Consider the following 24,883-nt stretch of genomic DNA (forward strand, 5'->3'; position numbering starts at 1 on the left):
CGGAGCACCCGGAGAAAACCCACGCGAACGCAGGGAGAACATGCAAACTCCACACAGAAACGGCAACTGACCCAGCCGAGGCTCGAACCAGCGACCTTCTTGATGTGAGGCGACAGCACTACCTACTGCGCCACTGCATCGCCTGTTTTCATTATAATAGGTTAATTATAAAGTGTAAAAATATATATATATAAAATTCATTACTTAAGTCACGTTTTCTATTAATTTTGAAATAAATGAGGACATTATCCATGTCAACTTTGTTATACAGCTTGATATATTTACCTTTGGCCCACAGCTGTCAATCAAGTTTTGTATTTGGCTCTTCACAACAAAAAGTTCGGGCATCCCTGATCTAGAGTTTAAAATGCTCAAAACGAAAAAGGTTATAGATGCTTAAGTAATGTAAAAATTGCACTGCACTAAGCATTCAATTATTTCATAAACAAATAAATGAAATCAGTCTTGGACTAATAAAAATGGACATGAAATTGAAACTGAAAAATTATTCACTTTTAAAACATATTTTGTCAAATCAAATAGCCAATTATATATCATTTTATTAATTTTGTTCTTTTTGCTCATTGTAACGTATTTGTGTTCTTTTGTAAAAGAGTCACTGATTTGAGCTCATGTGTTTTGTCTGTTTTATTGTCAACAGCTTTTTTTCTAAATGCATAGGGAAGTACTGTCATTTGATACAAATTTAAGGGAAGTGGTTGTGACGCTAAAGACCATAGCAGTGTACATACAATCTTATTTATTTGTGTCAGCATTCCCTCATATTTCTATCTTAATCTTTGCTAAACACATCCAGAAATGAAACACATAATTCATTTACACTTTTTATCACCCTGAATGTGTGCAGATTGGGATTATGTAATATTCATATGATGAAGGCACGGACCCTGACTGAGATGTCAGACTCAGAGTGATTAAATGTGCATCAGTGACTCAATTGTGTTTGTTTTTGGGCTCAGGCAGCTTTAAAGCAGGCGATGAAGGCTCCATACTGAAGAAGTTCTCTGAAAATGAGAATCGCTGTTTCGAGAGGCTCAAAGAGGATGCTTTACATGGCTTCGTGCCTGGATACTATGGGTTAGTGAAGCGAGACGGAGAGCTCTTTCTCAAAATGACCGACTTGCTGGCCAGCTTTGATACACCAAACGTCATGGACTGCAAGATGGGAGTGAGGTACAGTCAACAAAGTGTATACAACCTTTTTTTTTTTAGCAAAATAAATAAAGGAGATGCTTTTATATTTTATGTTTATTTGTTGAATTTCTTTATGAGGTAAGTGATACAAGGGGGAAAACTACATATGACTGAAAGGTCTAAATGGCATTACTTTTACACCTTTAATACCAGTGTTTATTAGCATAATTGTTGTGCCTTTGTATAGTTTATAGTTAATTTTAGATTACTTTTTTGTCATTTTAGTTTTGTGTTTTTTTTTTTCTACTAAAAGGGGCGGTTCAGAGTGTATTTTTTAAGCTTGCTTGTGTTTAAAAGATGCAAAGCAATGTGTGCTCATGCTTCATTTGTAAAAAAAAAAAAAAATCACATAAAAATCATAGAATTTCAGGTGTTTACATCCTTGCTATAACACAACGTTAACGCTAGACACTGTGCATGTCATGGATCAATTTTCACAAATAAAAATACTTACAGGTTGTGACTCACGATTCACAGCTTCGTCTATTATGGTTGGAGCTGCTCCTTCCTTGAGGAGTTTTAGCTGATTTCAGCACTAAACTCTAGGAGATTCTGGAAGATGTCCTTTGTCAAATGCTAGCTATATATATATTATAATTCCCTGCAACATAATTAAAATTAAATAGTAAGCACATCTCTCTTTATGTCATTTGGAAGCCCAAATATAGAAACAGAAGAAGCTCTGTGGAAAAGCAGCATTTGCACAGCATTTTAGCTTTCTCTGCTATAACATTAAAGCACCTCTCAATACGCCCCTTTGCTGCTCCGGGTGTATGTGCGTGGTGAATGCATGTAACATGAAGCATTTGTGATCCTCACTAACCTGGATGTATTTTTTTTGTTGTTCCCAAACCTTGTTCGCTATTCATTTATTTGTTCATTATTATAGACTATAGACAATTAGCTAAAATAAAATAATGTTTTTCAGTTAATTTGTTATTCCATGTAAAAAAATGAATCACAGAATTACAATCACGTGTTAAAATGTAATGCTGGGTTCATGCCAAAATGCGGCATTACCTATTCCGCACGAGTAAATTACATACAATGTCAGTGCAAATGTGCTAATAGAGGTGATTTATTTCCTTAATCTACCTCAATGTCATCTATCAGGCAAGTTCAAATAATTAAACTCAAGCAAAAAATTTGCATAAGGGGAAAAACATCCTGTGAGTAAAGCAGAGAAAGTGACGTGGTGCTTTACGTCTTGTGTGAACCCAGCTTTAATTGGCTCTTTCACCTATAGCCGGTATGTGGAGTGCACTTGCACCGTTGTCCTGCTGTCAAATTATGTGAGGGGATGCTGCACACTGGTGGTGGTGTGGAGAGACCCCCTCTCATGATTGTGAAGTTCCTGTCTTTTAGATGAGACGTTAAACCGAGATCCTGACCATCTGTAGTAATTTAAAATCCCATGGCACTTCTCGTAAAAAATAGGGGTGTAATCCTGGTGTCCTGGCCAAATTCCCTCTATTGGCCTTTACCCATGATGGCCTCCCAATCGTCCCCATTTACCAAATTGGCTCTACAACTGTCTCTCCACTACACCCATAGCTGGTGTGTGGTGAGGTCATTGTGGCTGCCGTAACATCATCCAAATAGATGCTGCACACTGGTGGTGGTATGGAGAAACCCCTCCTTTTATGATTGTGCAGCACTTTGGGTGCTTGACCATACATGGTAAATGCACAATATAAATACACACACTACACTGTATTGCTTTGGGTGTACGACCATACATGATAACTGTGCCATAAAAATACACATTACTTACTTACTTATAGCAAAAACAATGCTGTTAACCTGTGTAAAGTTAATGATTAATAAAAATGTAAAAAATGTATATTTATCTAGATATCAAAAATTTATATTACCTTTTTAAATGAAAAGTTTACCTTCTTACACTCCATTTGTTCCAAACGCCAAGGTTTTTTTTTTTCTGTTAAACACAAAAGAAGATATTGTGAAGAATGTTGGAAGCTAGTAGCCACTGATTTCCATGACAATGTAAGTCACTTATTTACTGACCTACTTACTCACCGCTGGTCTCCAACCGCTCTTTCCCACTGCAGACTTTGCTAGACCACTCCAGAAAAACAAAACTTATAAAGGTTCAGAACCACTGGAGGGTTACTTTCCTTTAATTGTTTTAAAGCCTTCAAGTATGACCTAGGGATGAATATACTATTAAATTATATTTTATTAAATATGTATAATGTTTATAATATACTAATTATAGAACCTAATATATAATTATATCATGTTTATGTGTGGTGGCACTCTGCTGGTTCGAGCCTCGGCTGTGTCAGTTGGCATTTCTGTGTGGAGTTTACAAGTTCTCCCCGTGTTTGTGTGAGTTTCCTCCATGTGTTCCAGTTTCTCCCACAGTCTAAAGCAGGGATCACCAAACTTGTTCCTGGAGGGCCGGTGTCCTGCAGATTTTAGCTCCAATCCTAATCAAACACACCTGAACAAGCTAATCAAGGTCTTACTAGGTGTACTTGAAACGTTCGAGGTTACTAAAGTAACCCTTCGTTCCCCGAGGAGGGGAACGGAAGCACTATAAGTGGATTTGATTGTAAAATCCACGCATTAGGGAGGTTCGGTTCAGAAGCTACTCGTCTGAAAGAGTATTGAACGGGCCAATTAAGAATGAATTGGCAGCGCAAGCCTGCGCAGGTGAGCGGCATAAGCAATCAACTGAGTATATAAGCTCACCTGGCGCCAGCAGACGCTATCCTTTTTAAGCTGAAGAGACTTTCAACAGCTAAGGGACAGTCATTATGGCGACGGAGTATAGTGCTTCCGTTCCCCTCCTCGGGGAACGAAGGGTTACTTTAGTAACCTCGAACGTTCCCCTTCGGGGGGAACTTCAGCACTATAAGTGGATTTGATTGTAAAATCCACGCATTGGGAGCCCATTGAAATCGCCATAATGACTGCACCTTACCAACACCCCCGATGAGGAGATAGTCAAGCAAGCGTGACGCACCCACATCATGGGGGGCGCGGTCCTCCAACGTGTCCCTGGCCCTAATTTATCCTACTTCAACAGAAGTTTTACGGATTTATATATATTTTTTTGGGAGTCGTGAGCATCTAGATAATTCTAGGAAAATACGACAGTACGTTGGGAAGCGTGCAATCCCGATAGGGAGGACGCTGCGGAGGCCATCCGTTACCCAAGGGGGGATAGATGGCAGAATTTACATATGGACTAGCCCTAAAAAGGGGGAGTACGCATAGCAAAAGAGTGGTTAGCGGGGAGGGAAGACACGGGTCCGCCCAGGGGGGGACTTAACCGTGGCTGAATAAGCATATGGGATCGCCTAGTGGGGACCACGCATAGCAGGCACCTTTACCCAAAACGCGGGCTGACCAGCGGGCAGACCTACAACGTAGTGGGCCAGCAAGTGACTCCTCCGCTGAGTCAGTGCTGGGGGCCACGGAGGAATCTGCAGGGCTCACCTGACGGGGAACTTTACTGACAGATAAAAAGGCGCACGTATCTCCGTGTTAGGGAAAATGGCGCAGCAAGCGTGTTTCAACACCCTACCGAATTGTTTCCTCAATCACCAAGGGTTACCTAATACCCTTGAGGAAACCGGCTCCACTCGCAGATTGTAAAACCTTGCAAATGTGTTGGGTGTCACCCAGCCCGCAGCTCTACAGATGTCTGTTAGAGGGGCGCCGCGTGCGTGCGCTCGAGAGGATGCGAAGCTCCGATTGGAGTGCGCACGCGCTCTCGGGGGACGCGGCTCATCTCGGCTCTGATAGTGAAAGAAGGCATCCACAATCTAGTGGGAACTTATTTCGGTACGGCACTTCCCTGCTGCCGACCGCTATAACAGACGAAGAGCTGCTCAGATGATCTAAACTCTGAGTGCGGTCCGGATAATACGCAAAACGCGAACTGGACAATAATAAGGGCTGGGTCTGCCTCCTCCGAGGGCAGCGCTTGCAGGCTCACTACCTCGTATTAAAACGGAGTGGTAGGAACCTTGGGCACATATCGCGGGCGGGGTCTCATACGTGAGAGAAGCCAGCCCAATTACAGGCACGAGTCACTGACCGAAAAATGCCTCCGGGTCCCCGACCCTCTGATCGATATCAACGCGACCAGCAGAGCTGTCTTCAGGGACAGAAATATACTGAGTCTAGGATCGAAGGGATCTGACGCGGCTTGTGTAGCGAGGGCGAGATCCTAAGAGGGCATGAGAGGGGGCGGGGTGGATTAATTCGCTTAACGCCCCTGAGGAACCGGATGATGAGGTTATGCGTTCCCACGGTGCTGCCAGCCACCGCGTTATGAGAGCGGAGATGGCAGCCACGTAACCTTGAGTGTGGAGGGCGACAGCCTGCTCTCCAGCTTCTCTCGGCGTAAAGAAAGCACAACGCTGATCTGGCAAATTACGGGGGTCTTCTCAGCGAGAGACACACCATTCAGTGAATAGACTTCACGTCAGGGCATAGGCGCGCTCGGGGAGGGGGCTCTAGCCCGAGTGACGGTATTAGCCACCGCAATCGGAGGTTACCTAAGTCTTCCTCGCGTCTAAAAATCTCCAAAGATCGGCGAGGGTGCCAGGGGGTGCCCTGTCCCTGAGAGAGTAGGTGCTCTCTCGAAGGGACTGCCAGGGGAGGGCTATCGCGAGGGAGAGCTCTGACATCCAGGTCCGGTTGAGCCAGAGGGGCGCAACCAGCAACCTGTTCCTCGTCCTCCCTGACCATGCACAGTAACTGCGCGAGCAGGCTCACTGGGGGAAACGCGTATTGCGCATGCCCCGAGGCCAGCTGTAAGCCAGTGCATCCGTGCCGAGAGCGCTCGGTCAGGGAAAGAACAACTGGCAATGAGCGATCTCGGGGTAAGCAACAGATCGATCTGGGCTTCCCCGAATCGCGCCCATATCAGCTGAACAGACTCGGGGTGGAGTCTCCATGCTCCAGGACGCAAGGCTGCCGTGAGAGCGCATCGGCTGCACGGTTGAGCTTGCCTGAATATGAATGGCGTGCAGCGATTTCAGCCGCGGATGACTCCAGAGGAGCAGACGGCGGGCGAGCTGAGACATGCGGCGAGAGCGCATACCCCCTATACGGCTGATATACGCCACCGCCGCCGTACTGTCCGTCCTGACCAGCACGTGTTGCCGCTCCAGCACCGGAAAAAAACGGTGGAGAGCGAGGAACACTGCCAACAGCTCCAGGCGATATGCCAATGCAACTGGGTACCTTTCCACAGGTCCGCAGCCGCATGCCCGCAACGCACAGCCCCCCAGCCCGTGTTGGAAGCGTCTGCTGAAACGACAACAAGACTGGACGCCTGTTCTAGAGACACCCAGGCCTGTAGGAACGAGGGATCGCTCCAAGGGCTGAGGGCGCGGCGACACAGCGCAGTAACAGAGACTCGGTGTGCGCGCGCGTGCCATGCGCGTCTGGGGACTCGATCGTGAAGCCAGTGCTGAAGTGGTCTCATATAGAATAATCCGAGCGGCATGAAGCGGCTGCGGATGCCATATGCCCCAGGAGCCTCTGAAATAGTTTCAGTGGGACCACTATTTTACTGTCGAGCTCTCTCAGACAGTACAGCATCAGCTGAGCGCGCTCTCCGGAGAGGCGCGCTGCCATGGTGACCGAGTCCAGCTCCAGCCCGAGAGAAGAGATCCTCTGCACGGGGGCGAGTTTGCTCTTTTCTCGGTTGACCTGAAACCCCCACAGGTGGAAGTGCCAGAGCACTTTGTCTCTGTGCATAATCAACTCTGTGCATAATCAAAGAGAGGGCAAATTCAGCCAGTCGTAAAGAAATTGAGTATGCAGATGCCCGCGAGCCGAAGGGGCGCTGAGGCACCCTCCGCGGGCTTGGTGAGGACCCGCGGAGACAGAGAGAGCCCGAAGGGGAGGGCTTTGTATTGCCAAGCTCGACCTTCAAACGCAAACCGCAGAAACTGTCGGTGGCGAGGAAGAGTGGAGACATGGAAATACGCGTCCATCAGGTCTAATGCTGCAGACCAACCCAGAGGACGAACGCACCGGAGGATGCGCTTCTGCGTTAGCATTCTGAACGGCAGCTTGTGCAGGCAGCGGTTCAAAACGCGCAGATCTAGGATTGGCCGTAACCCACCGCTCTTTTTGGGCACGATGAAGCGTGGGCTGTAAAACCCGCTCTCCATCTCGGCTGGAGGGAGCGGCTCGATTGCATCCTTCGCCAGGAGGACAGCAATCTCCTCTCGCAAGACAGGGGCGGACAGGGGGCTGACCCTGGTGAATACACACCCGTGACTTGGGGGGCCGTTTCGCGAACTGAATCGCATAGCCGAGTCTGATTGTGCGTATGAGCCACCGCGAAGAGCTGGCCCGCGCTAACCAGGCAGGCAGAGCTCTCGCTAATGGACTCATCGCTACAATCGCTGACGTACCAGCAGTGGGGCAGCGCGGAGTGGGTGTGCTGATCCGGGAAGCTCGCGGGTCCCACGGAAAAGCTGGAGGTGAGATATTTGCTCTCACTCCAAACCCGAGCTCCGGAGGGGAGGCTCGAGGGGTGGGAGAAAGGAGACCGTCCTCCCAGCGCTCGTGAGCCACTGGCGAAACGCACCGAATCTGCAAGCTAGAAAGCATAGCGTCCCAGACTGGCAGCTTTCGGGCTGTCACATCTGGGGAAGTGAAAAGTGCCCTTTCATAATGTTTTCATGGCAGTAAAAAGTGCCGTTGGAAATGGGGCCCCGCCCTCCAGCGGGGAAAGAGCAAGTTCCCTCTTCTCCAGATGGCCTGTCCCAGGGGCGCTTCGCGGTCCGTTGCCGGACTTAGCGGCGTTCTGGGCAGGGGGGCTGCCTGCTTCCGAGGTGCCCGACGCGCTCGCTTCGCCGAAGGCGTGTGCGGGGGCGGAGCAGCTCTCGTAGGCGGGCGCCTTCGGCGAGGAGCAGGTATAAATGACACGGCGGGCGGAGCGGGCTACGGACCGCCGATAAGACATCACCCACCAACTGCTCTCTCACCGCCTTGAATTCCTGGGTGAATTCACAGACAGTGTCGCCGAGCCTGGCTGGGGATATGGGGAAGTCAAGAAAGCGGACTTTGTCGACTTTGCGCATATCAGCCAGGGGTGGCGCTCCTGGACCACTAATGTGGACATCGTCCTCCCCAACGCACACGCAGCGGACTCAGTAGTCCGAAGAGCTAAGTCGGCGGCGGTGCGAAGCTCGTAAGCCTGGGTTGGACCCACCCTCGTGCAGCTCGGCCAGCGCCTGCGCTTGGTAGCGCTGGTAGGTGGCTATCGCATGCAAGGCGGAAGCAGCCTGGCCCGCAGCTATGTAAGCTCTAGCTCCGAGGGAGGTAGATAACTTACAGGCTTTGGATGGGAGACGAGGCGAACCCGCCAAGAAGAGGCGCCGCGCGGATTTACCGCCATCGCGCACTCAACCTGAGGAATCGCCACATACCCCCTGGCTGTTTCACCGTCAAGAGTGGTTAGGGTGGAGGAACACGCAGCACGAGCAGAAAAAAGTGCTTTACAAGACCGCGTGAGCCTACTGTGCACCTCCGGGAAGAAGGGAACGCCCCTCTAGTCGGTCCGGCCGCGGAGCTGGGGGATAAACCATCTCCAACCCACGGCCGAAGCAGCCCGGGAAAGCACGGCTAACATGTCCGTTTCAGGATCCGTAGTGACAGCGCTCACCAGCCCGAAGGGGGCGAGCGGGTCTGGATCATCATCGGACAATGAAAGCCCACCCTCCGATGCCGCGGTGGACATCTGGTCTCCGGTGTCATCGGGCGTAAGGGCTACCATCTGTTAGACGGATCGCTTCCCCCGCCCGAAGCTTGGATGGAGCGCTTAGAGGAGCGGGAGGTCCGCGGGCCCGTGGGCGACGGATTATCTCTCGCTGAAACCCTCAGATCTGCCCGAGTGCCCGCTGCAGAGCAGGGGACAACTGGGGTGGTTCGCCCTTTTGCAAAGGCTAACCGCGATCTTGCGCAACAGTCATGGCATCGCAATGACGACATGAACTGCCCGCGAGCAGCGCATTAACATGCTGGACCCCCAGACATGTAACGCAGTGCCCGCGCCCATCATCCGAGGACAGGAAACCACCGCATCCAGAAACGCACAGTCGGAGCGCCGTCCTGATAAGGACGTGCTGCACGACTGTGTTGCTCTTTCTGTGAAGTTTGCAACTTTATACGCACCGCTCTGGAGGACCGGACCCAAAGAACGCCAGGCAAGGGAGAAACCCAGCTCGACCGTCTGCCACTGCGTGTACACACTCTGGACCGGGAGAATGCTCTCGTTCGCTCAGAATCGCTGGTCACAGCAGGAGGAACCCTCATCGACTCGATCAGAAAGTCTCTGAAGCGAAAAGGATAGCGTCTGCTGGCGCCAGGTGAGCTTATATACTCAGTTGATTGCTTATGCCGCTCACCTGCGCAGGCTTGCGCTGCCAATTCATTCTTAATTGGCCCGTTCAATACTCTTTCAGACGAGTAGCTTCTGAACCGAACCTCCCTAATGCGTGGATTTTACAATCAAATCCACTTATAGTGCTGAAGTTCCCCCCGAAGGGGAACACCCAGGCAGGTGTGTTGAGGCAAGTTGGAGCTAAACCCTGCAGGGCACCGGAACTCCAGGAACAAGATTGGTGACCCCTGGTCTAAATACATGCTCTATAGGTGAATTGAGTTGGCTAAATTGTCTGTAGTGTATGTGTGTGAATGAGAATGTATGGGTGTTTCCCAGTGATGGGTTGCAGCTTGAAGGGCATCCGCTGCGTAAAACATTTGCTGGATATAAATCTATATATGAAGTTCATTCCGCTGTGGCAACCCCAGATTAATAAAGGTACTAAGCCAAAAAGAAAATGAACGAATGTTTGTAATATTCTAATTATAGAACATAATATATAATTATAACAATATTTATGTTGTTAAAAGCACACAATATTTAAAATCCTAAAGTCAATTAAAAATGCATTTAAAAATCGTATTGTCTGTTTATAGTCTAAAAATCTCAATGGACCCTTTAGACTGATGATGTTTAATGCTCTGCGCTTGTGTGCTGTGCATGATGAGTGCTGAAACACCTGTTCTGGGAGCTGATCTGCATCCTGTCAGGGTGGAGCTCTTGAAGAGAGAGGCTCTTTGACTGCAAACAACAATATCAACCACTTCCTGTGCACATGCAGACTAAACACACATGCATGCACAGGGTGTCCCTCAGGGCTTCCTTCTCACACACTTCACGGATCCGTTTTACACACTCAGAGATTCGGTCTGTGTGTGTGTGAGAGAGAGAGAGACAGAGGAGTCCCTCGGTGACTTCCTCCTTTCATACAGGAAGTCAAGTAAAGTTCACACACTGAAATAACTAAAACTGTCATGATGATCTGATTAACAGACAAGCTATTCTAGAAAACAAAATTTGCTTGACCTTTTCACATATATAACAGTTCCTTACATTATAAAAACATGTAGTGAATCTAGCAAAACATTGTGGTATATACCAATGTACCACAAAAAATGATCAATGCATGCTTCTCTTTTTAGCATCACCCACTTTTTTAAGCTGTACTAATAAATAATATTAGGGACTTTAAGCAACAGTCACGGATGAACATGGCATTCTCACATTATATTGAGCATTCTTGAATTTAAGGAACACTAATGCTGAGTTTACCCCAAATTCGAATTTAATAATAATAATAATAATAATAATAATAATAAATGTAATTTAAATAGTGCCTTTCCAGAGCTCAAGGACACTTTACAAAGAATGCAACAAAAAGAGAGAGTACAAGCAGATAAATGTAGAGATAGCATTAGATACACAAACATACAGGAAGTCAAATATAACAAACTGGAAACACAAAAACAAGACCTAAGAGACAAATGAGCAGAGTGCAAGTGGATCAGATAAAGGGGTCAATTTGTGAAATGCTTCAGTTTTTCTAAATGCTTCAGAAGTGAAGTATTTAGAAAATAAGTGAGTTTTAAGTAAAGATTTGAATAGAAAGATATTATTAGCAGAGCGGAGTAAGCATGGTAAAAAGTTTCAGAGTTTGGGGAAAATAACACTAAATGATCTGCCCCCCGTTGAAGAGAGGCAGTACCGGGGGACAGCGAGAAGGGCAGAGTCAGCGGAATGTAATGAGCGAGTAGGGGACAAGCATGTTGCAAAGATAAGAGGGAGCTAGGCCATTTAATGATCTAAATGCAAGGAGGAGAATTCTGAATTTAATGCGTTATGCAACTGGGAGCCAATGGAGGTCATACAAGATTGGGGTTATATGAGCACAACATTTGGTACGAATGAGTAGTCTAGCCGCAGATTTTTGAATTTATTGTAATCTGGATATGAGGCTGGCAGGCAAACCAATGAAAAGGGCATCACAGTCAATACGTGAAGAGACAAATGCATGGATGACAGTCTCAGCATCCCTGCTACTGATTAAGGGACGCGGTTAGGAAAAGCAACGTGAATAAAAGAATGCAGATTTAATAACAGATTTAATGTGAGACTGAAAGGAGAGTGTAGAGTTGAAGATTACACCTACATTTTTGACAGACGTAGATGTTTTAATGTGAGAGCCAGCAATCTCACAGGGTCTCAAACTGGTCGAAATATTGCTGGTTAGTGCTGGGGTGCCAATAAAAATGATCTCAGTTTTGTCCATGTTGAGTTTCAAAGAATTTGAGTTAAGCCAATCATTAATGTCCTTCACAGAGAATGTGTTCACACATGACGATTACATATAAAATCAATGGAAATAAAGGCAAATTGCGCTGCAAATTTGGCACAGAATGTGCAATTGTGTGGAATTTACCTCTTTCATTTCTTGTATGCAACGTTTCCCTACTTCAACTCGAGCAGAAAATTCACATGAGGCAAAAAACATCCCATGAGTAATCTAGAGCGAGTGACATGATCAATTGTATATGGTTTCAATTAATGCTTTTATTTAGTTATTATTTTTACAAATTAGCTAAGTAAAATTGATGGTTTAAATCCCCTATAATTGCATCAGTTAATGATTCTACCTTAAGTCTTTTATGAATAACTAAATGCAGCATTGGGTTCGTGTCCTAACGTTTTATCCTACTCATCAGATTATGCTACCAACACTGTGTTTGAATGATTCTGCGGTTGAGGTTAGAGATTAGGTAGTTTAGAGTGATATTACAGCTTCATATCACACTACTCCACATTAAAATTTACACTGGTAGCAAAATCTGATGGGTAGCATATTGCGTCATCAAAATGTGCGACATACTATTTCAATGGGAGGTAGGACGATCTGACAAAGTAGGACAAATCGACAAGACATCGGATTGTTTATAGTAGGGCTAGGTGATATGGCAAAAATGCAATCTCGATAATCCTTTTCCATATTGATAAATAACGATATGTATTGCGATATAAGTTGTTAATGCTTCCAGAAAACAGTTTTCCAACAATGACTGAAGCCACAAAGATCAGACGCTTTATTAAATAACATTTTAAACTGTTGTTTATTAACAAAAATAGCTTACACATAACTGATTTTTGGATGTTCCGATGTTCTGTCATATACTTTTGATATTCTGAAGAACTGTAACTGACAGTATAAATACAGAACACAATAATAATAATAATAATTCCTTATATTTATATAGCACTTTTATGGACACTCAAAGTTCTTTACAAATTTTTTGGGGACCAAAAGTGTGCAGCATCCTCCTGGATGACACTACAGTAGCCATATCGCGCCAAACCGCACACCAGTTGATTAGTGGAAAGGAGAAAGGGTGATGAAGCCAATTATGAAATGGGGATGGTTAGGATGTCATGATGGACAGAGGCCAGTGGGCAAATTTGTTAAACCCCTACTCTTTTTCCAAGGACATCCTGGGATTTTTAACAACCACAGAGAGTCATGTCCTCGATTTAACATGTCATCTGAAAGATGGCACTCACTGAGCAGTACTTGCATGTACTTATTTCATTTTTAAAAAACAAAAAATTACAAAAATATTTTAAAATAAATGTTTTACTTAATTAAAAATGGCTAAATAGTAATCAATAAAATAAACAAGAGTTTAACAGCAAATACTGCCGGCAGGAAAGTGAATCGAGCTCGCTAATCAATACTGGGTGGCGTAGCATATCTCTAATATCAACACAATGACAGATTCCCGCAAATGTCTGCTGCGTGATTGTCTCTTAGATCAATATCAAATAAAAATGTCCATAGCTTATCATCGTTATCAACATTAATATTATCGCGATTCGATATAATATCGTTTATCGGCCCAGCCCTAGTTTACAGTAACTTTTTTACATTTTCGACTACAGCAACGTAACCGCTTTAAGTCAAGTTGAAAGTAAATGATCATATTTTTCAAAAAGTACTAAGAAACTGTGAAGTGCTAAGTCGTAGATAAACATTGCTCTGATCCCCACATTACAAGTGGACAAACTTTATTTTAACTCCAGACCACCTCAGTGAGATGAACTGTTCATTGCACACTGCAATTTACAAACAAGGCACGATTTGACACTGTATTTTAAGAAATATTCAAACTAAAAGATGACGCTGTTGCAAATATATTGGATGCGAGAGCAAAGTCACACCACTGAAGTGTGAATAATTGTTTTTATTATATGGAAATTTATTGCTGTGACTGTTATTACAGATCATTTCATAAACCTTAAATCACTGCAGCATCCATCCATCTTTGAGAACAATATAAACATTCATGCAGAAGTTTACATCTTTCACAGCTGTACTTTTAAAACATTTGAAATAAAGTGAAGCTGTGAGCCTGTCTTACTGTTTACTTCTGTGTCTACAATCAAGCATGGATTTTCCAAACAGTGTGTTCTAATGATGGGGGTCAAAGCAGGACAGACATATAGCCTATATTACTTTGAGATTCTGATGAGTTTAAATGTAAAATTCCTGATAATATTAAAAGCGGACCTCAGAGAGCAGCACACATTAGAAAAAGACATTTCATGACCCCTTTAACTCTTGTGCACTGTTCAAATTGACTACCCTTTCGTTATGTTAGTGGCTGTTTTTGCCCCATTGACTTCAATCAAAATTACATTTTTGGACTGCAAAGCTGACACCAGTTAATCATTTATTCTTGATTGTTGGTGGTTTTCCCTGTTGGGAAGAGGTAAACTGTGTCATTTTTGCTGTTGATCATCAGTTAGCATCATTAAACTTTTAGATAGATAAAAGTTGCTGGCTTTCATATGGAGCTATATGGAGTAAAACAGCTAATTATAGTGTTTGAGTATAAATAAGTAATAATAATAATGAATCCTTACATTTATATAGCACTTTTCTGGACACTCAAAATGCTTCTACACATTTTGGGGGGGGAATCTCCTCATTCACCACCAGTGTGCACATCCACCTGGATGACGCGGCGGCAGCAATATAGCACCAGACTGCACACCACACACCAGCTGAATGGTGGAGAGGAGACAGTGTGATGAAGCCAATTATGATATGGGGATGGTTGGAGGCCTTGATGGACAGAGGCCAGTGGGCAAATCTGGGACATCCTGGGCGCTCACTGATCATATATAGAGTCCCCATTAATATAAGGGGGTGTTAGGATCCACACAGACCATAGGTTGAGTGCCCCCTGATGGTCTCACTAACACCGCTTCCGGCAGCAACCTAGCTTTCCCATATCATCTCCCATCCAGGTACTGACCGGGTTCAGCCCTGCTAGGCTTCAGTGCGCTACCATGTGAGAGTTGCAGAGAGCTAGCTGCTGGAATGCTAGATGCTTTCTAAATACACTTACTATGTTTACTATGTTTTGAGAGCTTTGCTGCTTATTTAGATTTTCCCAGACATATAGATATCTCTCTCACACACAAAATACATTCCATATAGAATCATAAACTAAGGTTTTTTGCATTTCAACTAATGATGAACCGTACAAATTACAATTTTGACCTCTTCCCAACAGGGATAACCAGCAGCAACAGTCATGTCATGGCTTTGCAATCAAAAAATGTTATTATAATGGAAGTCAAACAGGCAAAATGATCCATGAACATAAAGAAAGAGTAGTAAGTTTGCTAACTTTCAAATTTTCAAAACATTGTCCATATATGTGTCAAAATAAGATTACTCACCAAAAAATCATTCCATTTGCAGAAACACAGAGAAAGTTGTGGCCAAATTAAGACTTTTTAAATTAAGACCCCAGAGTGATGAACACATCCCCAACAGCACATAGATGTTAAACGTCTAATTCTTCTGTCTTTCTGTCTTTTGTTCTCTGTCAGGACGTATCTGGAGGATGAGCTGGTTCGAGCACGGGTGAAGCCAAAGCTGCGGGAGGACTTGTATAATAAGATGCTGGAGGTGGACAGCGGAGCACCTACCACTGAGGAAAGGCAGCAGAAGGCGGTTACTAAACCTCGATACATGCAGTGGAGAGAAAGCCTGAGCTCCACTCACACTCTGGGCTTTCGCATTGAGGGTATCAAGGTAGTTGTTTTACCATCTGTCCTGTTTCTAATTCTTTGTCTAATAAATGTTTTGTTAACATTTGTCTTTGTTTTAGGTTTTTTTTTTTTTCAATTGAACTATGTTTGTTTGTTCTGATGATATATTATTTCTCAGTGCCAGTGTCTAAAAGGGTTTTTTTGTTCACTTAACTTTTTCAAGAATTAGAAACAGGACAGGAGGTAAAACAACATTAATGATAAACAAGAAAAGGATCAAAACATGTCAGGACAAAGAGGAAAACATTCTTTGTAATGTTTCATATGTTTTTTTTTTTTTTTCACCCAACTTAAGACATTGAAAGTCGATACAACTGATGTTTAATAATGAAGTTAAGTACAAGTCGGTGCCAATGGAGTAGTGGTTAGTGCGTCAACACATGACATAACAAGTGTTCACGGTGAACTAAGTTTGATTCCTGCCCTGAGGTCCTGTACTGATCCTTTGCCTGTCCCCATGCTTTCCTGTCTATATGCGCTACTGTTCTATCAATTAAAGGTAAAAAAAAAGAAAGAAAACAAAAATAATGAGGACACTAGAAAAGAACTAAAGGAAATAGGGTTTATTTTTATTATTACAGTTCTCCAGACAAAACAAAATATTCAGTTGGCACAAGTTTTGTTACAGAGTAGTTCACCTCTCCAGAAAACTAATAATCACTTCTCCAGAAAACTAATAATGATAATAATAATTATATATATATATATATATATATATATATATATATATATATATATATATATATATATATATATATATATATATATATATATATATATATATAATTACACACACACACACAGTTGAAGTCAGAATTATTAGCCCCCGTGTTTAACTTTTTCCCCAATGTCTGTTTAACGGAGAGCAGATTTTTTTTCAACACATTTCTAAACATAATAGTTTTAATAACTCATTTCTAATAACTGATTCATTTTATCTTTGCCATGATGACAGTATATAATATTTTACTAGATATTTTTCAAGACACTTTTATACAGCTTAAAGTGACATTTAAAGGCTTAACTAGGTTAATTAGTTTAACTAGGCAGGTTAGGGTAATTAGGCAAGTTATTGTATAACGATGGTTAAAGGGGCTAATAATTTTGACCTTAAAATGTTTTGTTTGTTTTTTTAAATCAAGAACTGCTTTTATTCTAGCAGAAAAAATAAGACTTTAAGAAAAAAAAAATTCAGACGTACTGTAAAAATTTCCTTCATTCATTCATTCATTTTCTTGTTGGCTTAGTCCCTTTATTATCCAGTGTTGCCACAGCGGAATGAACCGCCAACTTATCCCGCTCATTTTTTATGCAACGGATGCCCTTCCAACCACAACCCATCTCTAGGAAACATCCACACACACACATACACTACAGACAACCTGTACTGCATGTCTTTGGACTGTGAGGGAAACCGGAGCACCTGGAGGAGGCCCACGTGAATGCAGGGAGAACATGCAAACTCCACACAGAAACGCCAACTGAGCCGAGGTTCGAACCAGCGACCTTCTTGCTGTGAGGCGAAAGCACTACCTACTGCGTCACTACGTCGCCGCAAAAATTTGCTTGCACTGTTAAACTTAATTTGGGTAATATTTAAAAAAGAAAAAAAAATGAAAGAGGGGCTAATAATGATGACTTCAACTGTTTATTTTTATATATATAATATCAAAGAATAAGCCTTAAACAAGCAGATGTGTTTTTTTGCAATAACACATTCCCCGAGTTCTCACTTGATATTTGCCTGCTTTCTCTGACTGTGGGAACATTCAACACGACTAACTTGTTTTTGTTGTTTTTGGGTTTTTTCCAGAGAGGGGAAACCTGCAACACAGACTTCAAAAAGACCCGCTCAAAGGAAGACGTCACGCAGGTCTTTAAGGATTTCATCGAAGGCAATAAAAACATAATTGTGCGTGAGTTCTTGAGAACTAGATCAACCTGTTCTGTGAAATCAATGCATGCACACCTACAATTACCAGAACAACACTGAGTCAGTGGCTTAATGAACACCAGACCTTGACTGCTCCGTATCCTGGATATACTGGTTAGAAAAGGCCAGACATTGTTTACTGTAAAAGTTAAAACTCCGACAAACACATGCTGTAGAGGGACAGAAAAGTGCTCTTTTAAAATGGTGATCATTAGAGCCAATCACAATCATATCTGTTGAGCGTTTGTTGAACACATTGGCCAATCAGCAGTATTTCAGCAACAGCTCATTCTGAAAACGTAGCCCTATATACATTTCTGGAGATTGCGAATTATGTAGCCAGAGGTACGGATGACTGCATTTCGTCTTTAAAATGAACGCTACGGGGTGGTATGATACTGCTCCTTTTTGCGTTTACCAGCTGACCACTTACCTGCATGTAGACAGCTTTCCAGCTGTTACCAGTTTGTCCAGTAGCCCACCATGTACAGTGGTGGACTTGTGATGCAGAGTTGACTACGATGACAAGGTGCAAATCCAGCGAAGAACAGTTCCCAAAAGTGGATAAGTCAAAACCAGGAGGCAAAAATAAAATAAAAAGTAAATAACAAGGTGAGAATGTGGTAAAATATGAAAATGTGGTAAAAATTAGGCGAGGGCTTTTCTTTTTCTGAATTGCCTTTTAAAATTGTCGGTTGGGTTTAAATAAGTGGGTGGATGGGTCAATCGGTGCTTTGAAAACAATAACAAGAGGAGGGTGGGGTTTCCAGTTGCTTGATCAGTCAGTCATTCAGTTAGTCAGTCAACAGCGACCTCTGGAGGATTTACATGAGAATAGCAGGTGCGAATGGCACTTGCAAGAGAAATTTGTGATCTGTAAATGCGTACACATCGTCCTCTGGTGGATTCCCGAAAACAAAAACTTCAAAAAGCGTACCGCCTGTGATGTATTTGGCACGGTTCAGAAAGGTATATATGGGCACGTTTTCAGAATGAGCCTGGGTTGTGTTTAAGAGTCCACTCAGCAGCGTTCCAAATGCAAGCAGGAAATGCTGCTATTGTCACATTTTTTCAATTTCAGTACAGACTGGTAACAAAGTTGATGATGCCCATCGTGAACGCCTAACTACTCACAGTCTCATAATTTGACCGAATAATTCAGAAGCATTGTCTTCCTATTGGATAATAAAACTTAGTCTCATTTTTAATAATTAGACACTGATGTGTCATTGAAGTACTCGCACTCCTATGCTATGCTATGCTATTTACAGATGTTACAGTTTTGTTGTATTCATAGGAGAATAAAATACATGAACATTAAGAACTTATGCCCTGTATCCTCTATTGGAATGATAAATGAATATGTATGAATTTTAAAAGGTTAGCTAACTACTAGACTTATAATATTGCATATTCTTCAGGTTATTATGCTATTTTTGATAGCATTTGACAGTTCTGAGCATATCATGATGATGATTGCCAGTTGTCCTACTGAATGTGGTCTCCTCAGCAATGAACTATTATCTTTGTTCGTGCTGATGAGCAGTGTTGCCAGATATTGCTATCAAAAATCAACAAAAGCATTCCCCCAAAAAAATGCACCAAAATAAAAACAAATAGGATACAGAATCGCCAACTGTCATCATAACCGTCAAAACTAGTTGATCTTTTGTACATAGACCATTATAAAAACTAAAAATAAAAACTCTAGTGCATTTACATTTGGTGTCAGGATCCATGGAAATTGGTGATTTGTTTATCTTAGAGTGCAAGTTAAAGGGTTAATGGACAAGGGAAGTTGATGGTAAAGTCAGGTGTTTGAATGCAAAGCATTTCACAGTAACTAAAACTGAGTTTGAAAAGCAAATATAGCTGCAAAGCTTATAATGATTGTGTTTGAAGAACATGTTTTTTTTTTAAGAGGAGAGCAGAGAAAGCTCTAATGCTTCACTAGGGAAAAGCAGAAACAAATGAACTGCACTTACAAGTTGTCCTTGTGTAATTGGAGCCTCACTTCAGCAAATATTGAAAACAGATATCTTGTCTGCAATCATTTCATGATGTGCTCTTCTTTTACAGAACTCCTACATTACAAGACTTGAAGAGATTAAACGGGCACTGAAGGCCTCAGAGTTCTTCAAGAAACATGAGGTAAAAAAAGTGTATTTTTTAAATAAAGACATTTTCTTTATCTGCATACATTTATCTTATTACTTTAAAACTATTAAGTGGTTTCTTTTTTTCATAGCTGCATATATATTCAGCAAATTATGTTGTGCTGCAATGTAATTGTACTTTAAATACTGAGTAATACCAAAATTCCTACCATCTTTGAAATGCCTATTGGGCAGTATGCTCGGGCATTCTTTGAATGGGGAAACATCAAATTCTCCAAATTACGTGTATCAAGTCTTACCTCCCTGACTCATCCCTCCTTTCTGCTTCATACAAAAAATCCATCAGGAGCCACGCTTAGTCTAAATAAGATCACCATCATATTTTTTAAACCTTTGTCGACTTGCAATACTCACTGCGTGCCAAAACTCACATAAAAGACTATTTTGCTGGTTCCACAATGCATGAGCAGCACTAGAGCAGTGCGGCTATTTTTTCAAAGTGTATGTTCACAACCGGGAGCAGAGCAGCACATCAGCATCAAGGTGCGCGGTCATGTTTTTTGCTGTGCCTATGGTCAGTCTGCTTTTTGAATAAACTACAATGCTTTCACCTGCATTGGTTCGGTTGCACATAGAAAATAACATCTTTATTCTTGGATTACCACTCTTAATAAATACACTTGCATATAAAGTAAATATTATCTCAAAGCATTTACTGGGGCACTGTCGATTTTTACTGGGGCACATGCCCCAGTAAATGGGGTCTAGCTACGCCACTGGTGTAGTATTTACCATGGCATGTGCTTTTCTTTTGTTTCAAAATGACACTTTTTTTTTTACTTTGTGTTGGTTTTTCATTTAATGTTAGTGGGACAGTACTTATGTGTGTGTGTGTGTCAAACATTATTGTGAATGAAATTTGTTTTGGTTCGTTATATATTTGAAAAAAAGAGAAAATGTTGACTTTAGTGATGATAGTGCTCTATTTAAATAGCACAAGATAACATCTGACAGTAAGGGTAAATGCCTCACAGCATCCCATCCCATTAGTTTGCATGTTTTAAATAATTAGTCCAGGAGGTGGCGCTGATCAACAGCAGCATTAAAATAATTGCAAGAGCTGCTCAAGAGAATTATACTTTTGCTTTATATTGGTTTGAAAGCACGTTGAAATTATTAATAAAGTGCCTGTGTTCACTCCCATGCAACTTCTGAATCAGTAGCTAAATCAACCTAAATGGTGCTGACTGACAGACACACTCCGTATTAAAACCATAGACTGTAAAAGATATGGACGTAGTGTCCGTGACATCACCCATAAGTTTCTGAAGAATGCAAAAGAAGCTACAAATAGGCGTGGCCACACATCGACATTTAGTTCCTGCGACATCACACCGATTGGGGGATACCAAACATGGGCAAAGAGGCGGACCCTAAGCAGAGCTACAGACGCCTGCTAGCATTTTACTCAGATGGGCTTTTCTTCGGGAGAAACGCTTAATTTTTCATTACCTGCGACTTGTTTGTTTTTTGACCACATGCTTGGTTGTGTACTATATCAATAAAGTGTTTAGTCTTTTAAAAACATTGAGCCACCAAACATTCTTCTTATGATATTTTTCTACAGGAGGAGAATGCGAATTACTTCCAAACACTTCAAATATAGTCTGTGTTAGCAAATGCTTGTCTATTTATGAAATCCACCCATGGCATCGCTTCAGATGACTTATAGAGCCTACAGCTAATCAATGTTTTAGATTCTGGAGTGCATTACAGGTCTAAAGAAAACTGTAATAGACAAATGATGTTTAATAAAACAAATACATTTATAGATATGTATACAAGTATATAATTACACTCACTCTGGAAATGGAGGCCATGTGAATGATTTGTGAGCACAATTAAGTGAACACAGCATGCCATATCATCTGATAATTGTAAGAAATAATTCCAAAAAGCAATTGACTGTAAAGCCACATAAAACAAAACAGAAATGCGATGTATATGCCAGGTTCAGCAGCTGGTCAGCCGGAATCAGCTGAGGTGAAGTCATGGCAATCAGTGAGACCAAGCTGTCACTCAAGTGGCCATGCCCTTAATTATGCAAACTTAATATAACCTAATATAAAGGAAATGGATGAGTTATAAAAACAATTCACCCCCTCACAGTTGTCATGAAGGGTAATATTAGCAATATGAACCAAAATTGTTCTTTGTACCAGGCTGTAAACACCTTTTTTCTGTTGTAAAGTTGGCTATTTTAACTGTGGGGTCAATAAAAACCCTACTGTTGCTCTATATGGAGCGACAGGACTAGCGGAATTTAGATGAATTGCATTTCAGTTACATCCATATTTGCTTCACGAGGGAGAGTGGGAGGTTGCCGCTTGATTAAGAAACTATTCCCAGATCAGCTTCTGTACAAGTGATCGCTTTCATTCTAGATTTGTGGATTCTTAAAGTGACAGCTCTGTTATCAAACAAAACAGTGGATCAAAATGAGAGATTCGCTACTCTTCACTAAATAACTACAGTAACTTTAATCAAGATTAAAATACAGTGAACAAAAAGTGAACAAGATTTGTATAAGCCATTGATATGGGCTTTTATTTTGTTTTTTTAATATGTTCTAATGTTGGCGGTTTATTCCGCTGTGGAAACACCAGATTAATAAAGGGACTAAGCTGAAAAGAAAATGAATGAATGAATGTTCTAACGTAGGCATGTGCCAGTATAAGATTCCGGTGGTATAATAACCTTGGATAAAAATATCACAATTTCACGGTATCACGGTATTGTGCACACTGCTCTAAAATATATTCTTTCTAAATGTCTGGGTAAAAACACAAAAGCTTTTTTCCCCTTTGAAAACAATATTTTATTTTTTGAAAGATTTATGATAGTTTGGAGCAGTAAACACGTCAGACTAAATAATTTAAATCAATCATTGACTTCCGCTGTCTTCATTTGTTACAAAAACACAGATTTCTTTACAATTTAAGACGGCATCTTTGGATATTTTTTCTGCTGGAGATTCGGTTCTAAAAGAAAAAAAGTAAATAAAAAATCTTACACATACCTTAGGGATGGTATTACAGAAAATTGTGGCGATATTAAAACCTTGACTCTTCCAAACTGCAGTATACTGTACCTTGAAAACGGTTATCTTCCCATGCCTATTCCAATGTTTGTTATGTATTATATCATTTGTAGCTTGGGAGTGTGTATCCTGTATATTCGCATTCTAATGTTGACAGGTATGAAAGCATAATGGGTCATTTTATGTTCGAAGAAAAAGGTCTATAGCAATCCATGATTGGCTCCTGTTCTAAAAGTCAGGCTTCATTCACCATATTGACTGTTACACTTTTCCCCATTTAAAACTATACAAGTGACTCGTCTTGTGTATTATATAGTCTTTGTTAATATCCAAGAGCTTAGAATGACCAAAAGGCGACACTTAACGTTCCATTGCAGCAGCAGCTCCCAGCAACAGCCCCGTATTCCGCCATTTTGGAGTGAAAGTGGTCGGCTATTGAATTGCGAGACTTTTATTCAGAATTTGGCATTTCCACCATTCAATTCTCATGTGATACTTCAAAATATGCATGATGGAAACTCAGCTCATTTTATTTAGCATGTGCTTTTCAACCCAAACTTCTGAATCCTTAATCAAGTTAAACAATTATTCATTTTTGCTTACCTAAAAATGTCTTTCAGGTGATTGGGAGTTCTCTTTTGTTCATTCACGATCACACAGAGAGAGCTGAAGTGTGGCTCATAGATTTCGGTAAGACCACAGCTCTTCCAGACGGACAGTACCTGGATCACTACAGACCCTGGGAGGAGGGAAACCGAGAAGACGGATACTTATGGGGCCTTGACAACCTGCTGCAAACCCTGTCCTCGCTGGGAAAAAGAGAGTGACCTCCTTACGGCAGACTTTTCACTTACTGACAGAACGACAGCAACCGCAAGCTGACAGACACTTGTAAAAGAGAGGCTACCAGTGAGATAGTCTGGTATTTTACAGTATTAAGCTGTAAAAGCATTGCACCACAATCATGGTAACAACCTAAATGACTTATTTCCTCAAATTACAAAAATCACTCAAAAACAGAAGAAATTTAGGGCCTGATTTACTAAACCGAAAATTATCAGGGGACTGCAATCTATAAAAATCAGCAGTTAATTCAATTCAAATTAAGTTTGAAAAATGAATTTAACCAGAGAAGCTGTCAATTATGACATCACAAGACATTTTCATACCATCAAATAACTAACGATACCATTTTAAACTAAAAACACATTATTTTTTGCATTTTTAATGAAACTACAGCTGCATTTTGGTGGCCTAAATAATGCAAACACTCGAAAAAACGAGTATCTTAGTGCAAGTTTTAAAATCAAATATGAAAAAACATTTTTTTTTATAAAAACAGTGACGTCATGCACAAGTGGCTGGACTGACAATCATAATATACCAATGTAAAGGCGCAGAATGAGATTTTCGCCGCTAGAGGGCGCGTAATCACAACAAAGGCATAGATTGATGACTCTGTGACGAAGTGTTGAAGCATGGTAGTTGTGATCTTCGTTACATCCTACCGGACTCCAGCATGTTTATGGATGAGCTGAAGTATTAACAACTTATTATGATGGTAGCATGAAGCAGAGTAAGACAGAAAGACTTCATAGCAAAATAAGAGCAATTGCTGATGTAAAAAGCGCGACACGGAATAAAAGCAGCAGAGCTTTTATTATGCCACAGTCGACGCTTCCGGTTCTTCTGCCCATAATCAACCGCGGAAGCAGCAGCACTGTTATATCATACTAAATACATTTAAAGTTCTGTTCTAATGCTGCTCGGTGCAGTCTAATAAAACACACAACATATGAAAGCGTCTCTGGTGTTTCCCTGTTTTCTATAAAAGCAAACCGGCAATCAAGCATTAGCATGACGACAAAGGATATGTTCTGTTTCCTTTTAAAATGTTGATGGATTTGAACTTTCTTCGAAACATCTGGGATATTGTAAGTACGCAAGTCAGCTAAATATATAACATTTTTCTAGTGTTTTTTTTTTTTGTTTGTTTTGTTTTATTAAACAAATAAACAGTT

The 24,883-nt window shown here is 41.9% G+C and overlaps 1 protein-coding gene and 1 long non-coding RNA gene across 3 annotated transcripts in view; one reads left to right on the forward strand and one right to left on the reverse strand.

Annotated features, from left to right (window-relative positions):
- Positions 1 to 24,883, forward strand: part of itpka (inositol-trisphosphate 3-kinase A) — a 48,132-nt gene extending 23,249 nt beyond the window's left edge. The window contains exons 3-7 of one of the 2 annotated variants that reach the window (XR_012392642.1): positions 981 to 1,194; positions 15,491 to 15,695; positions 17,526 to 18,614; positions 18,660 to 19,796; positions 23,483 to 24,668. Coding sequence is in view for 1 of the 2 variants with exons in the window: in NM_001326476.1 (NP_001313405.1) it covers positions 981 to 1,194; positions 15,491 to 15,695; positions 17,526 to 17,624; positions 19,725 to 19,796; positions 23,483 to 23,689 (797 nt within the window). In the remaining variant the exon portion in view is untranslated. 2 annotated transcript variants of the gene reach the window in all.
- On the reverse strand, positions 395 to 18,229 carry LOC141378606 (uncharacterized). Its single transcript, XR_012393481.1, has 3 exons — positions 17,212 to 18,229; positions 3,458 to 3,499; positions 395 to 3,384 (listed from the first exon to the last, which is right to left on the reverse strand). It is a non-coding gene; the product is annotated as an uncharacterized lncRNA (long non-coding RNA).

Source organism: Danio rerio, chromosome 17 (genome assembly GCF_049306965.1).
Source record: "Danio rerio strain Tuebingen ecotype United States chromosome 17, GRCz12tu, whole genome shotgun sequence".
Classification (NCBI taxonomy): domain Eukaryota; kingdom Metazoa; phylum Chordata; class Actinopteri; order Cypriniformes; family Danionidae; genus Danio; species Danio rerio.